General features: G+C 41.2%; 1 protein-coding gene across 1 annotated transcript in view; it reads right to left on the bottom strand.

Annotated features, from left to right (window-relative positions):
* The window catches only part of LOC126471327 (uncharacterized), a 140,129-nt gene that overhangs the window by 22,780 nt on the left and 100,473 nt on the right, over window positions 1-16,876 (bottom strand). Inside the window, exon 5 of the mRNA XM_050099452.1 lies at window positions 11,434-11,608. Coding sequence (XP_049955409.1) covers window positions 11,434-11,608 — 175 coding nt within the window. The remainder of the gene's footprint in view (window positions 1-11,433; window positions 11,609-16,876) is intronic.

Genomic DNA, 16,876 nt, shown 5'->3' with positions numbered 1-16,876 from the left:
CTCCATACGAATACTTTCAGAAATGACTTCCTGACACTTAAATCAATACTGGATGTTAACAAATTTCTCTTCTTCAGAAACGCTTTCCTTGCCATAGCCAGCCTACATTTGATATCCTCTCTACTTCGACCATCATCAGTTATTTTGCTCCCCAAATAGCAAAACTCCTTTACTACTTTAAGTGTCTCATTTCCTAATCTAATTCCCTCAGCATCACCCGACTTAATTAGACTACATTCCATTATCCTTGTTTTGCTTTTGTTGATGTTCATCTTATATCCTCCTTTCAAGACACTGTCCATTCCATTCAACTGCTCTTCCAAGTCCTTTGCTGTCTCTGACAGAATTACAATGTCATCGGCGAACCTCAAAGTTTTTATTTCTTCTCCATGAATCTTAATACCTACTCCTAATTTTTCTTTTGTTTCCTTTACTACTTGCTCAATATACAGATTGAACAACATCGGGGAGAGGCTACAACCCTGTCTTACTCCCTTCCCAACCACTGCTTCCCTTTCTTGTCCCTCGACTCTTATAACTGCCATCTGGTTTCTGTACAAATTGTAAATAGCCTTTCGCTCCCTGTATTTTACCCCTGCCACCTTTAGAATTTGAAAGAGAGTATTCCAGTCAACATTGTCAAAAGCTTTCTCTAAGTCTACAAATGCTAGAAACGTAGGTTTGCCTTTCCTTAACCTTTCTTCTAAGATAAGTCGTAAGGTCAGTATTGCCTCATGTGTTCCAGTGTTTCTACGGAATCCAAACTGATCTTCCCCGAGGTTGGCTTCTACTAGTTTTTCCATTCGTCTGTAAAGAATTCGTGTTAGTATTTTGCAGCTGTGACTTATTAAGCTGATAGTTCGGTAATTTTCACATCTGTCAACACCTGCTTTCTTTGGGATTGGAATTATTATGTTCTTCTTGAAGTCTGAGGGTATTTCGCCTGTTTCATACATCTTGCTCACCAGATGGTAGAGTTTTGTCAGGAATGGCTCTCCCACGGCCGTCAGTAGTTCCAATGGAATATTGTCTACTCCGGGGGCCTTGTTTCGACTCAGGTCTTTCAGTGCTCTGTCAAACTCTTCACGCAGTATCATATCTCCCATTTCATCTTCATCTACATCCTCTTCCATTTCCATAATATTGTCCTCAAGTACATCGCCCTTGTATAGACCCTCTATATACTCCTTCCATCTTTCTGCTTTCCCTTCTTTGCTTAGAACTGGGTTTCCATCTGAGCTCTTGATATTCATACAAGTCGTTCTCTTATCTCCAAAGGTCTCTTTAATTTTCCTGTAGGTGGTATCTATCATAATCAACAGATTATGAAAATAAAATAAAAAGAGATTGAAGACAAAAAATTCTAGTTTTTGCAGTAATGAGCAAAAATTAATGTAGGAAGACCCAGAAGGTCAGTTCTGGGACCTATTCTATTTCTGCTGTATGTAAATGGCTTGGCTGATAAAATACACAATGGAACCACAAAACTCCTTGCAAATGGCACTAATATTCTAATTCAATCAAACAGTGAAGAAAATCTGTAGGAAACTGCAATGTCAGTTATGCACAGTTTAGCACAGTGGCTCAGGATCAATAGGGTCATCATTAATTCTGAAAAAACTGTTGTAGTTAACTTTCACTCCATACAAAACCACCATCCTGCAAACCCTGTTTTCATCAATGAAGGAAAAATACACTCCTGGAAATGGAAAAAAGAACACATTGACACCGGTGTGTCAGACCCACCATACTTGCTCCGGACACTGCGAGAGGGCTGTACAAGCAATGATCACACGCACGGCACAGCGGACACACCAGGAACCGCGGTGTTGGCCGTCGAATGGCGCTAGCTGCGCAGCATTTGTGCACCGCCGCCGTCAGTGTCAGCCAGTTTGCCGTGGCATACGGAGCTCCATCGCAGTCTTTAACACTGGTAGCATGCCGCAACAGCGTGGACGTGAACTGTATGTGCAGTTGACGGACTTTGAGCGAGGGCGTATAGTGGGCATGCGGGAGGCCGGGTGGACGTACCGCCGAATTGCTCAACACGTGGGGCGTGAGGTCTCCACAGTACATCGATGTTGTCGCCAGTGGTCGGCGGAAGGTGCACATGCCCGTCGACCTGGGACCGGACCGCAGCGACGCACGGATGCACGCCAAGACCGTAGGATCCTACGCAGTGCCGTAGGGGACCGCACCGCCACTTCCCAGCAAATTAGGGCCACTGTTGCTCCTGGGGTATCGGCGAGGACCATTCGCAACCGTCTCCATGAAGCTGGGCTACGGTCCCGCACACCGTTAGGCCGTCTTCCGCTCACGCCCCAACATCGTGCAGCCCGCCTCCAGTGGAGGGCGTGAATGGAGGGACGAATGGAGACGTGTCGTCTTCAGCGATGAGAGTCGCTTCTGCCTTGGTGCCAATGATGGTCGTATGCGTGTTTGGCGCCGTGCAGGTGAGCGCCACAATCAGGACTGCATACGACCGAGGCACACAGGGCCAACACCCGGCATCATGGTGTGGGGAGCGATCTCCTACACTGGCCGTACACCACTGGTGATCGTCGAGGGTACACTGAATAGTGCACGGTACATCCAAACCGTCATCGAACCCATCATTCTACCATTCCTAGACCGGCAAGGGAACTTGCTGTTCCAACAGGACAATGCACATCCGCATGTATCCCATGCCACCCAACGTGCTCTAGAAGGTGTAAGTCAACTACCCTGGCCAGCAAGATCTCCGGATCTGTCCCCCATTGAGCATGTTTGGGACTGGATGAAGCGTCGTCTCACGCGGTCTGCACGTCCAGCACGAACGCTGGTCCAACTGAGGCGCCAGGTGGAAATGGCATGGCAAGCCATTCCACAGGACTACATCCAGCATCTCTACGATCGTCTCCATGGGAGAATAGCAGCCTGCATTGCTGCGAAAGGTGGATATACACTGTACTAGTGCCGACATTGTGCATGCTCTGTTGCCTGTGTCTATGTGCCTGTGGTTCTGTCAGTGTGATCATGTGATGTATCTGACCCCAGGAATGTGTCAATAAAGTTTCCCCTTCCTGGGACAATGAATTCACGGTGTTCTTATTTCAATTTCCAGGAGTGTATGTCTCAATTGTGAACATACAAAATTTTTAGGCATACATATTAAGGAGTGGGAGATGCACCTTAAAACTCTAAGTGAAAAACTGAACACACTTACATATACTGTTAGGATTCTCACTCAAAGTATAAGCTTCTAATAGATGTCAACAATGTACCATGGTAGTGTACAATCATTGCTGATGTACAGAATAATTTCTGGTGGGGATTCCACAATTTTTTTAAAAAAAGTTAAAATACAGAAAAAGATTATCGGAGTGATAAAGGGAGCTAAATGCAGGGATTCCTGTGGACCATTTTTAAAAGTCTGAAGATACTACCACTGCTTTGTTTTGTACATATATGAAATACTACTTTTTACAATGTACCATGGTAGTGTACAGTCATTGCTGAAGTACAGAATAATTTTTGGATGGGATTCCACAATTTTAAAAAAAGTTAAAATACAGAAAAAGATCATCAGACATTTTCAAACATAACTATGATACAAATGCATATGAAAATAGACAGGAGCTGAAACTACACATTAACACAGTAAGTACAAACTTATGAAAAAGAAGAGAGTACCATACTGGAGTTATGTTGTATAATCAAATGCCCTCTTACTGAAAAATGCATACCAACATTAAATACGTTTCAGGTAAATTTCAAATAGTTCTTGCTTGACCACTGCTTGCAATCTGTCTCTGAATTTCTGGAATATTATAATAAGTAAACCTCATTTAATAAATGTTGTTAATAATGTTTTGTGTCACTTCACTATAAGTTACTTTGTACTGATCATGTAGTCTCACATAATAACTACAGCTGTCATATGTAGAAGCAATATAGTATGTCAGTTTATATCATTGTACACTTTGATTGTGTTGACCTTGCAGTCCCAATGACTACTGTAATCATAGATTAATTATTTTTACCCTTTTACTACATCATATGTATAAACAATGTACTAAAAATTATTCTTGGATCAAATAAAATAAATAATATAGGAGGCAGCAAATTTTTGTAAGTAGCAGCTTACTTTCTAGTTTACTTGATTAAATTTAACTGGAATAATCATGAACAGCACTAAGCAGCACAGTAATAGTTAATGCAGTATACAGATTAAGATTCTATGTTTTCAATGTCTTCTGTTAATGTATACATTCACCTAGTCCATATACCTGAAGGTTTTGCTTCTTGATAGGATCTACGGAACTATGTGATACAATTATTTCAAGAAAAATATGTTCCTCACTATCTTGCTAGACGTGAGCCCAACTTGTGGTGTTCTCTAGCACATGTAGGGCTGGGTCTAGAGAATGAAATAATGGAACACAGAAATGTTCTAATGGTTTCTTTATTGGAAGCGGACACAACTACAGTACATATAGTATAGTATAATGTATATAGTAGGATTACACAGGATAGCTTACTAACTTAAGCTGTCCCAGAAAAAAAAAACTTCTTCTGTCCTTGTGGACACTACTATTCATGTGTACCTGGATCTGGTGTGCATACCAAAGCAAAACTAAATACTAACTTGAAGGTGTTCATATCATTCAACATAATACACTCCAGCGTATGCATATAAGTTGCTGTGGGTGACACACAGTGTGTGCTCGCAGCTTGAGGTGTGGACACCATTTACCATACACAACATGTCAAAAGGCACTAAGCAGTTTACAACTTGCGAACACACCTGTGCAATCTACATAACTTAGACAAATATATCAGTTCACAGTTATAACCAGACTGGTCACATTCAATGTTATCATGACAACAAAACACTGATGTGCACTTGTAATACAAGGAGAGGTGGATGAAGCAACCATGGATGAATTCACTCTAAGCTTAATCACACACAACACAAACAATACAACTAAATACTTTGGATGAAATGGTGAGGGAAATGGTGCACTATACGAGAGGTCACAGTTACACACTAATACCATAATGTACATGAAACACAAAAGAAACTGGTAGGTAATAGCTGCTAACCAGGGACTGTACAACTGGTCCTTACTAGTGTAGCAATTTGGCCAAAAATTTTCTGTCAAAATTTCATCTTCTTGGATACACCGAGAAGATAATACGTAATCTTTCTCACCTGTTATTCCTGTTAGTCATTTATCTCCACTCTGGTAGTCTGAATCTATGGATTTTGCTAGTAATTATAACAATGCTGAACATTTGCAAACCCAATCAACCACATAATCAGATACCAATTGGCGTTCATCAGTTCGGCTTTACTCCACTCATCTTGTATAGCCCCATCCCCTTTTGCCTGCGGAAAGTTTACTTCTAGATGCGATGAGGATTCTCCTGACAGAGACATCATGTACACTATGCACGCATTCAAAAATCAACTTATGATTCATTCATAAATCAACTTAAAATGTGTTCAAAAATGTACAAAAACCTACAGGGATGCATTTCAAAATCATATGAATAATCGATAGACCAACATGCGCTGGATGCTAGGCGCTTTGTGAAACAAGTTTTTTTTCCCACAAGAGTATGAATTTGACACCCCCATTTCCCAGTAGCATCTAGCTGCTTGCTGCGACTGCTTGCACAACCAACAGCCACATTCCTGTAACCAGAAGTGGGAGAATCTACTACTCAAATGTGACTCAATTGCGCTTGCGCAAGGAAAGCTATTAGGCAAAATCAATCAATGGAAAGTCTAAGATGGGATAATAACAATATGTTGAAAATAACAGATTGCTATTCACCACATTGAGGAGGTGATGAGTTCCAGACAGATGCAGTGAAAAGGCTGACAACACATTTAAGCTTTTGGACAAAAAAGTCATTCAATTCAGAAATAGAACAACACACACACACACACACACACACACACACACACACACACACTAGAGCAGCATATACAATTTCACTTCAGAAAACTCTCCAACCTGTTCATCTCCTACTTTCAACTTGTACTACCACTACCTGCCACCTCTATAAGTGCTTCCAACAAACCTCCCCTGCAGCCCCTCATAGCTGACAAACCCTGCCTTGCAGACCTGCTACATCTACTATGCTGTCAGAAACTCACTCACAACACCATCCAGAATCCAAACAAACCCAAAACACAACCATCAGCCTTCCCTCCAAAAGCCTCAGTACCACAGAAGAATCAGTCCTTTCTAAGAGCTGTATCTTTTACCCCACTCTTATATTCAATAAAGCTGGACTTGTTAAAGAACTTCTCTCCTTCTTCCATTCCCTATGATGGAAAAACTTTTTTGCTGCTAACCTAACAATCAAACTCAATCCAAAGTCAATGTTGAACTTTGCCTGACACATTTCACTCCTTCACCCAACCCTAATCATCCCCCAGTGCCCCTCAACCATCCCTGTTAACATTCCAGAATTGCTTAACCTCTCAACATGGAAACTAACCTCACATCTGCAGAAAGAATTGCAATCCACCACCTAAAAACTGACCCTGATCTTATAATCATACCTCCCAACAAATGTGGCACCACTGCATTTTTTGAACCTCAGGGATCACTTGGTTGAGGAACTATGTCAGCTGACAGATTTGTCCATCTATAAAACCTGCCACAGTGACCCCATTTTAGAAATCTAGCATGTTCTCTAATCCCTCCTCAAATCCTAAGGTCCATCCCAGAACCTCTTCTGAGTCTCTCTCTCTCTCTCTCTCTCTCTCTCTCTCTCTCTCCCCTCACCCTCGCCACTCCCTTCATTCCTACCATCTACATGCTTACTAAAGTACATAAACACAAACAACCAGAATGCCCTGTTGTGGCCAGTTACTATGCCTCCACAGAGGATCAACACTTTAGCCTCTTACCTGTAACCTATCCCCCTTCAAAAATGACACCAATAATTTCCTCTAGCAACTCTCCATAGTTCCTGTACCTTTATCACATGGCACTCTGCTCGTCACTGTCAATGCAACCTCCCTCTACAATAACATCTCCAATGCCCATGGTCTTGCCACTACTGAAAACTTCCTTGCCCAACACCAAACTGACTTCAAATCCACAACTTTCTTCCTATATCCTCACCCACAATTATTTCTACTTTGAAGGCATCATCTACAAACAAATCCATGGTACAGCACTAGGCATCCACATGACTCGATCCTATACCAACATATTCAGCAGCCATCTGAAAGAATCCTTCCTAATCACGCAGAATCCCAAACCCCTCATCTGGTTCACATTCACTGATGATATCTTAGTGATCTGAACCCAGCATGACAACACCCTATCCACATTCCTCCAGAACCTCAATACCTTCTCCCCTGTTCACTTCATCTCAATCCAACAAGCAACCTCCACTTCAAGAATGGCCACATCAGTGCCTTTGTCTGCATCAAACCTATTAATCACCAACAATATCTCAGCTTTGAAGGCTGCCACCCAATCCATATCAAGAAGTCTCTTCCATACAGCATAGCTGCTCATGGTCATTGCATCTGTAATGATGAGCAGTCCCTCTCTTAGTAAGCAAAGGGTCCCATTGAAGCCTTCACAGACCAAAATTAGCCTCCCATCTTTGTTCAGAAACAGATTTCCTATGTACTGTCCCTCCAGTCACCTACCACCTCCCACAGTCACCCACTGTCTGGCCAAGAATGAGCACACCTCTCATGACTAAGTACCATCCAAGACTGGATAAAATGAAACACATTCTCTGCTAGTTTCAGTCACCTCTCATCATGCCCTAACGTGAGGAATATTGTATGAACTATCCTCTCAACCCCCACCCATAGTGTTATTTCACCACCCACAAAATCTGCACAAGATCCTTGTCCAACCCCACTGCACCCCTACTCCCAACCCATTGCCTCACAGCTCATATCCCTGCAGTAGAACCTAGATGCAAGACCTGTCGCATACATTCTTCCACTATCACCTGCTCCACTCCTGTTATAGGCTTCTTGTATCCCATCAAAGACAAGGCTATCTCTGAAAGCAGCCATGCAGTCTACAAACTAAGTTGCAACCATTGTGCTGCTTTCCACATTACTATGACAACTAACAAGCTATCTGTCCATATGAATGGCCCCCAACAAACTGCTGCTAAGAGACAGCTGTGCCACCCAGTTGCTGAACACATTATCCAGCATGCTGCACTTCACTTTGGTGATAACTTCACAGATTGTGCTATCTGGATCCTTCCTACCAACATCAGCTTTTTTTGAATTGTACAAGTGAAAACTCTCCTTACAACATATCCTTTGTTTCCATAAACCCCAGGGCCTCAATCTTCATTAGTCCCTGTCCACTGCCTACTGACTCCAGCACTTCACATGCCCTCTATTCCATTAGTGTGCCTACTAACTGCTCCTCTTCTCTATGTCTTTGCTGTCCCATTGCCTCCTGCCCCCCCCCCCCCCCCCCACCCCCCTCCTCCACCAAACACAATTTCTCAATACTGCACTAGCTCTGCCTTTTCCCCACAGCATATCATCTTCCCCTATTACTATGCAGCTATCCCTCCCGCACCAGCCAATGATCCTTACCCCCACCACCCACCCCAACTGGACTCATGTCAGATGCACTTGGAATTAATCCTAAGCAGCTTAAGACAGTGATCATGTGAGTGTCATTCATGCTTTCGTGAATGTGTATATGTTTTCTGTTTCTGAAGAATGAGTGAAAGCTTGAATGTCTAGCAGTCTTTTCATTGTGCCTGTCTACAACTCAACACCTTCTCTACATAGTCAGCAGTGATCGATCTTCTTCTTTTTCTTGTGATTGTGTCCAACATCAGTATTGGGTCAGCATGGTTATTAATGGATTTGGCATGATTCTTACTATTATCACCCTGCTACCACCCAGGACAGAAGCTATGCATAACAACTTTCAGTTGTTGTGTTATTCACATGAAAGTAGGTGAAAGTTTTATAAATGTTTATGAAGTTGTGTAACTGAGGAGGGACTTGGGAAACAGCCCAGTATTCACCTAGTGAGATGTGGGAAACCACCTAAAAACCACATCCAGGCTGCCCGGCACACCAACCTCTGTTGTTAATCTGATGGATAGATTTAATCTGGAGTAAGTACACCTCTTCATCCGAGTAGCAGCAGTTTAGCACGCACAGCTACCTGGGCTGGTGAGTCTCAATCTATCCTTTTTGTAATTTTGTTGCTATTCCATCCTGGACTTTCCATTGTTTGTTGTGGTCTTAAGTTACATGCATTTATATAAATCCTTCATGAACCTTCCATGAACTATCATCTTAGTGTTCTTGCCACTTAGAATTCAGCAAACATCTTCTTCAGTCCACCTACCATGTCCCACATATTTCTGTCAAATTTTCATTGTACGATTAATTACATCTGCTATTTGTTTGCTCACATGTCTCTCACAGTAATTCCCAACAAGCATCTCCCAACTGCTAGCTCAGCAACTCTCACTTTGTTACATTAAATATCCATGCCAGCTAATGAGTGAGGTGGCACAGTGGTTAACACAGAGGACTTGCATTTGGGAGGATGATGGTTCAAACTGGATTGAGGTTTTCTACGATTTCCCTAAATGGCTTCAGGCAAATGGCAGAATAGTGTCTTTGAAAGGGCACAGCCAACTTTCTTCCCCATCCGTCCTTAATCCGATGGGACCAATGACCTAGCTGTTTGGTCCCCTCTCCCAAATCAGCCAGCCAACCATGCCTGACTGTCACAAGTCAATACACACAGCATACACTCTGATTGAGAACACTCCGTTTCAGACATATTCAAAGCTATATTTGAAAATCCTGTTTACCTTACTACTAGACCATTTTTACTGTTCTGTTGCTTTTTCTATTCATCCATTGTTTTCTTCTTTGGCCTAAACACCGTATAAAATCTCATACGCTGGCTCTGTGACTTCTTGTATATTATTTTATTCTGAATATGTTGTTTACAAATAATTTTCATCTTATTGAGTTTGATGTTCAAATCTGATACCAGACATGCTCTATTAAATTCTTACATTAAATGCTAAAGTTTTATTCCAGTTTAAGCAGACAGTGCAATTTCATCAACAAAACAAAATTGGTTTAGATATGTTCAAGTAGCAGTGATTTTTTTCTGTTTTCCTAGTTTTAAGGATCTGAATGCATCCTCTAGGATTACTGGGAACAGTTTTCACATAATGGTATCTCCATGTATAACTCCTCTTTCAATTCTAAATGCAGTCTGACTAACCTTTTTATACAAGTATTTTTGGTAGAATGTGATAATATTTGTAAAAATCTTAAAATATCATTTATATCTAAAGACAAAGATGATGAGACTTACGAAACAAAAGCGGATGGATATGTGTGTGTGTGCGAGTGTATACCTGTCCTTTTTTCCCCCTAAGGTAAGTCTTTCCACTCCCGGGATTGGAATGACTCCTTACCCTCTCCCTTAAAACCCACATCCTTTCGTCTTTCCCTCTCCTTCCCTCTTTCCTGATGAAGCAACCATTGGTTGCGAAAGCTAGAATTTTGTGTGTGTGTTTGTGTTTGTTTGTGTGTCTATCGACCTGCCAGCACTTTGTTTTGGTAAGTCTCATCATCTTTGTCTTTAGATATATTTTTACCACGTGGAATGTTTCCCTCTATTATATTAATATCATTAAAATATCATTTTATTTACATAATTGTATATGATATATTGAATATAGTGCAAATATATGGAATGACACAAGAGTAATGGTCACTATTCAGAGATATGACAAGAACAATCATTCAAAGCAAAAAAAACTAGTAATCGTAGATTCTATAATGTATACCTTAAGAGCTATGAATACTTCTTCATCTTCAATTGTGTGAAAAGAATCTCTTCTACTGTGAGTTCTTTGCTTTCCAAATTTTGGGAGGAGGTAGTATGGACCAAAACAATAAAAAATGTTGAGTAAATGTGGGCTCTAAAGTGTGTACCTTAAGAGCTATAGGCAATTGTTCATCTTCGCTACTCTAAAACACATCTCTTCCACTGAGCAAGTGCTCTGAAAGTATATATTTTAGAGCTTTTTTTTTTTTTTTTTTTTTTTTTTTTTTTTTTTTTTTTTTTTCCCCCCCCCCCCCCCCCATACTAGCTCCTCTGTAAATACGGAAAGAATAGAGCTTGCAGTAGAAGAGATTTTTTTACAGTGTCAGAGACAAACAAGTGCTCAAATCTTATAATCCAATGTTTAATTGAAGTTTTTGCTTCAACTCAGTGTTCCTGTCATATTCCTAAATACTGACCATTCCTCCTGGGGCACTGTATATAGCTTGTGCACATATATTAGAGGTGTGACTTTACTCCTCATATGAAGATCTGGTACACTATTGGGACATAAAAATGGAACTATTTCAAAGAGGAAACGTATTTGAGAAATTCATAATACCTTGTAATCCTGTATAAGTTGCAGAAACGTGTCTATGTCAAATTGTGTCATGATTATCATGGCAACACCTTCATCAAAGCATCCAATCATTATGTGAAGACCAAAAGCATGAAAGAATGGCAGATAAGCAACCATTTCTTTTCCATATTCTTCATCTGGATTAAAATCAGGATGTCTGTTTACAATGAAACAATACCCTTCATTAAAAAAAATAGCACTCCTAAATTTCAACAAACATTAGGCATAATCTTAAGTTACATATATTACATAATAGACACTGCAAAATCATGAAACAATCTATTTAAAAATACCTTAAAATAACAATTTTTACAGTATATGTGTATTAAAGTATACAGAATTAATTATTTCTAAATCAAATAATTATTTTTCATCTATTACGCAGTTATGTCTGCTTTTAGATTTGGCATTAAAAATAAGCAACTTAAATAATAAGATGGTATCTGGAGGATTTGACCTCCCTTGTTGTAAGAAGAATATTGATTAAGAAGAAGGCAGATTGGTAGAAAATTTGTTTATTTGGTGTAAAACTCTGGAAAATGAGTGTATTGTCATGATATAATTCTTTTCAGTTTCATGCCTATTGTACTTGTGACAGTGAGGTATCATCAGTTTCTTTGTTGTTTTGTCATTTTTCTCATATTCATTCCCTCTGTGGTATTTTGATAAAACTAAATTAAAAAAATAAAAATTTGTTCCATTATTTTATATTCCTATTCTTCTCCTTACTTGGTTGTTCTCTTTTCATATTTGATTTTAATAACCTTCTTTGAGATTTTATGCTCCTGTATTTTTTTATGTGTGAAGGGATCACTCTTTCTTCATCATTTATAACATCTAATGAGGTAATTTGAGATTTTCACAAATTTCATGCAAACTCAACTCAAATGTCTTCCATTTAACCTAATGTTCAGATTTCGACTATTCAAAATATTATAGGTAAGATAAATATTATTGCATCTGCTATGATGCAGCACACTCTTAATTACACAGAACATATGAATACACTATCACCATTTGATAGCTTCCAATTTCAGTTCACATCAAGTTATCTTAAATTACATAACACACCCAGAAAAGAATCCAGACAGTGCATGGTCAAGCAAATATATCAATAATCAATAGACCAGCAATAAAAAAATGTAATCTAGTTGAAATAAAGTAAACAACCAGGTCATGAAGTATGGTGAGGTGTAGGCTTCACCACATGATTCAAAGTGTCTTGCAGCTGCCCGGCAGCTGGAGTTTATCTCCTGCTTGACGTCAGCAGCCAGGCCCATGTGATGGTCAGTTAATACACCTTACCAGCTGCTGTTGGTGTCATTGACACCAGATATCGCAAGGTATTAAGCTCATAGTTAGATGATATAAATAGACGTTGATAAGCCAAAACATTGTGACCACTGGCTGCCGCAACATTTGATGCCACCTGGTGGCACTGCAGGCACATAACATGGTAACAAAAGTAGGCAAGCAGAGCAGACATTGATGAGGAATCGCCCTAACGAAGATGTGGACTGCAAATGGACCACTATGCACTAAATGGTGGAGATGTCCATGACTCTTCACAGAATGTTGGGTTCAGAGGCTAGTCTGCTCTATAAATTAGGATAGATGGTGATCTGTGGCACCTCTCCCAAAAGAGCACAATCCTGGTGCATGCACAAGTGTTTCAGAGCACATAGTTTATTTTACATTGTTGAACATGGATCTGTGCAGCATACCACCCCTACATCATCACATGTTGACCCAACAACATCATCAGTTATGACTGCAGTGGCCATGGGACCATTGGGATTTGAATGTTTATCAATGGAAATGTGTCGACTCTTCCAGTGAATCATGTTTTCGCTACACTAGATTGATGGTCGTCTTCACAAATGGCATAGTTCAAGTGAATAGCAGCTTGAAATGTGCAGTGTGCCATGGTGCAGGCTATTGGGAGCAATATTATGCTATGGGAGACATTCTCCTATGCTTGCATGGGACCTGTGGTAGTAACTGAAGACATGCTGACAGCTGTGAACCACCTGCATCCCTTCATGCTTGATATCTACCCTCATGGCGATGTCATACTTCAGCAGTATAATTGTCCATGTCTTGGAGCCAGAATGATGCTACAATGGTTTGAGGAGCATTATAGTGAACTCATGTTGATGATGTAGTGACCAAATTTGCCTGATGTAAATCCTATGGACCCCTAACTGGGTTGCTATATGGTGTCATCACTGTGAACACAAACCAGGGGCTTGTTATTTATGCGAATTACATGACCTGTGTGTAGACATCTAATGCCACATACCTCAACAAACCTACCAACATACTCTCACATCCTTGACATGCAGAATCAGTGATGTATTTCATTGCAAAATGGACAGACAAGCTATTAAGCAGGTGGTCATAATGTTTTGACTCATCAACATAGTGTACCCCCTACTTAAATTGGAAAGTAAGGTCAGAAATGCCCCTGTTGCTGTTGTGATTGCTGTACCAGTAGCAATTAGGTGTTAATGAGCATGACAGCTAAATATTCACTGTCCATCTTAACACCTCGTATTGCTGTATCCTCTGCTTCCAGTGAGAGTGTGGTGCTGAGGTGGTATTCCAGTCTCTAAGTCAGTACTTGAAGTCAGCAGTGCTGGGGGTGGAAAACAATCCCATTCCATAGGGGACCAGCTCCTACAGCACTTAACCTAGCGATATAGGTCTGCCAGGCATCAAGCATAATCTGGAAGAGATGGTGGTTGTCTTGAACATAAAGCTGCCAAGTGGGGGCACAGCTGGTTGGCAAGCCATACATGCATGGCTCCATTGGCATCCACAGTGAACATATGTGACCACTGGGTGGCTCTAATGAATCCTAGTATCCATCCTGGAACTCTCATATAGGTTTGAGTCCAGTCGTCTGTGCCCAGTAAATAGGCAACAGCTGGGCTGTCGTGTGCATGCTGTAGGTCCCAGAGGGTCCAGACTCAGTGGCTATCCTGTAGTTATACCAGGATGTGCCCCTATATTGGTGTAGTCCCATAAGATTCCAGGAACTGGATCAGGATGTTGGCCTTTTGTACAGCATCTCCACATCTGCATCTCAAAGGTGCAGACAAACTGCTTCACTACACCATTGGAGAATGGATAGAATGGTGCCATTGTCAGATGTATTATTCAGTACTGAGAGCAGAAATTCTAAAGTATACTGGATGAAAATTGAGGGCCATTGTCTGACGTGATTGTTTCTAGGGCTCCTTCAGTGGCCAGTATTTTCTGCAAAGCACTTTTTTCACCTTGCTGTGTTATTTGATGTTTGAACTACACAAAGAAACTTGGAAAGTGAGTCTACATTGTTGAGTCAAATCTCTCTGAGGAAGGGGCTAGTAAGACCATGTGGATGTACTCCCCCAGGCACTGCAGTGTTGAGCAGGCACGGAACCATGCGGGGTACTGACTAAATAGACATGCAGGTCTTGCAGCATGGGGCTACCCTTTCACTGTCCTGTGTCACAGTAGGCATGTTACTTTGTGAGTGCCTTCATAAGTCTCATCCCCCAGTGGTGAGCATGCAGGAGGTTTATGACATGCTGATGGCCACCTGGCAGTCATTATTGTCTGATGCCAGTACCAGTTTTTGTTGTAATATCTAGATCCTGTTTCTCAGGGAAAAATATGTATGGAGTTCTGCAAGGAGGTTGGGTGGGAGACTTTGTGGCCAACATTGGTGAATTTATTTGATGATTTGTTTGAGGATAAGGCCTTCAGCTGTACCCTTCACAACAGTGGATGAAGAGTCAGGGAACTCTTGTAGACAATTTTTTAAGGTATCATTTACTCAGAAGCACAGTGTGTCCCAAAAGCCAAATGTGGGATCTCTTCACATAGATTGTCTAGATAGGACATCAACATTGGCATGTTGTGGTGTTGGTCAATAGTGAATTGAATAATTGAAGTTGCTGAGGAATAGCACACAGTGTTGAAGTCATTGTATCATTCTTTTTCTTCCCCCCCCCCCCCCCCCCCTCCTCCTTTTAACACAGTTCTTAGTACCAAACAAGGAAATTAGTGGTTTGTGATACATTATGATGTGAAATTTTGACTGTAAAGAAAGTTATGGAACTTCTGAATGCCAAAAATGATAGCCAGTGCTTCTTTCTCAATTTGTGAGTAATTTATCAGGCATGAAGTGTGTCTTTTAGATTCATATACATGGCCCACACATATTAATGTGTCCACTGCCTATGTTGACATCAAGGTGCAATAACCACACATAGACAGCAGGTGGCAGTACAAGCAGTGGGGTCTTCATAAAATGTGTCAGGAGCTGCAGAAAACAGTGCAGACATTGTCGTAATATGGGAATGGAGCAGTTCATCTGATGTCCAAAAGGGCATGATTTTATTAGCTTTTGAGCCAAGAATGGAAGCATTTCCAAAATCATTAAATTTGTTAACTGTTCATTTGTTACCTTGCTAAAGCATATCGTCCATGGCTAAATGGTGCTACCCAAAACCAATGCTGAGACAGCTGTGCCACAGATGACAGTGGTGAATGACAGCTGTGGAGGTGTGATGGGGCAACTGTTGAGCAACCGATTACCCACATGAATCAAGGGGCTACCAACAGTGTCTCCTCAATGACCGTTTAGAAAATGTTGTTTCTTATGGGCCTCTGCAGCAAGCATTTTGTATACACTGCCACGCTGACCGCTGTTCATCGGAGGTGAAGGCTGGATTTTGCATGTCAGTACTGGAACTGGTTGTTCACTGAGTGGCAACAGGTGGCTTTCTCAGATGATCATGTTTTCCGCTCCATCGGACAGATGGCTGTTGATGTGTACAGTGTGAAATGTCTGAAAGCAAACATTCTGCATGAGTTATGGTCTGGGAAATGTTTTCATGGCATTCCCTGGGTGATCACATCATTATGGAAGGCACAATGGACCAACAAACGTCTACCCCTACATGCAGTTCACTTTTTCTCAGCATGATGGCATCTACCAGCAAGACAATGCACATGTCAAACACCTTGCAGTGTGGTTTGGAGAATACCAGGGTGTATTTACCATATCACCCTGGTCACTAAACTCTCCAGATTTAAACCCTATCAAGAATCTGTTAGATCATATCAATCTCGCTGTTCACACCGTGGGTCCTCAACTGAGAAACCTTGCACAGCTGCCCACAGCAATGGAGTCAGCATGGCTCCATACCCCTCTTAGTACCTTCCAGAACCTCGCTAATCTCTTCCTGCACATCTTGCAATGGTCCATACTGTGAAAGGTGGTTATTCAGGCTTTTGAAAGGTGGTCACATTAATGTGACCGAACAGTGTACGAGGTCTGTTCAAAAAGTTCCGGAACTTTGTCCACAAAATTTTTCTATGAAACTTCCTGGCAGATTAAAAATGTGTGCCGGACCAAGACTCGAACTTGGGA

Source organism: Schistocerca serialis, chromosome 1, assembly GCF_023864345.2.
Source record: "Schistocerca serialis cubense isolate TAMUIC-IGC-003099 chromosome 1, iqSchSeri2.2, whole genome shotgun sequence".
Taxonomy (NCBI): Eukaryota; Metazoa; Arthropoda; class Insecta; order Orthoptera; family Acrididae; genus Schistocerca; species Schistocerca serialis.
This window is presented reverse-complemented; position numbering and strand designations above follow the sequence as displayed.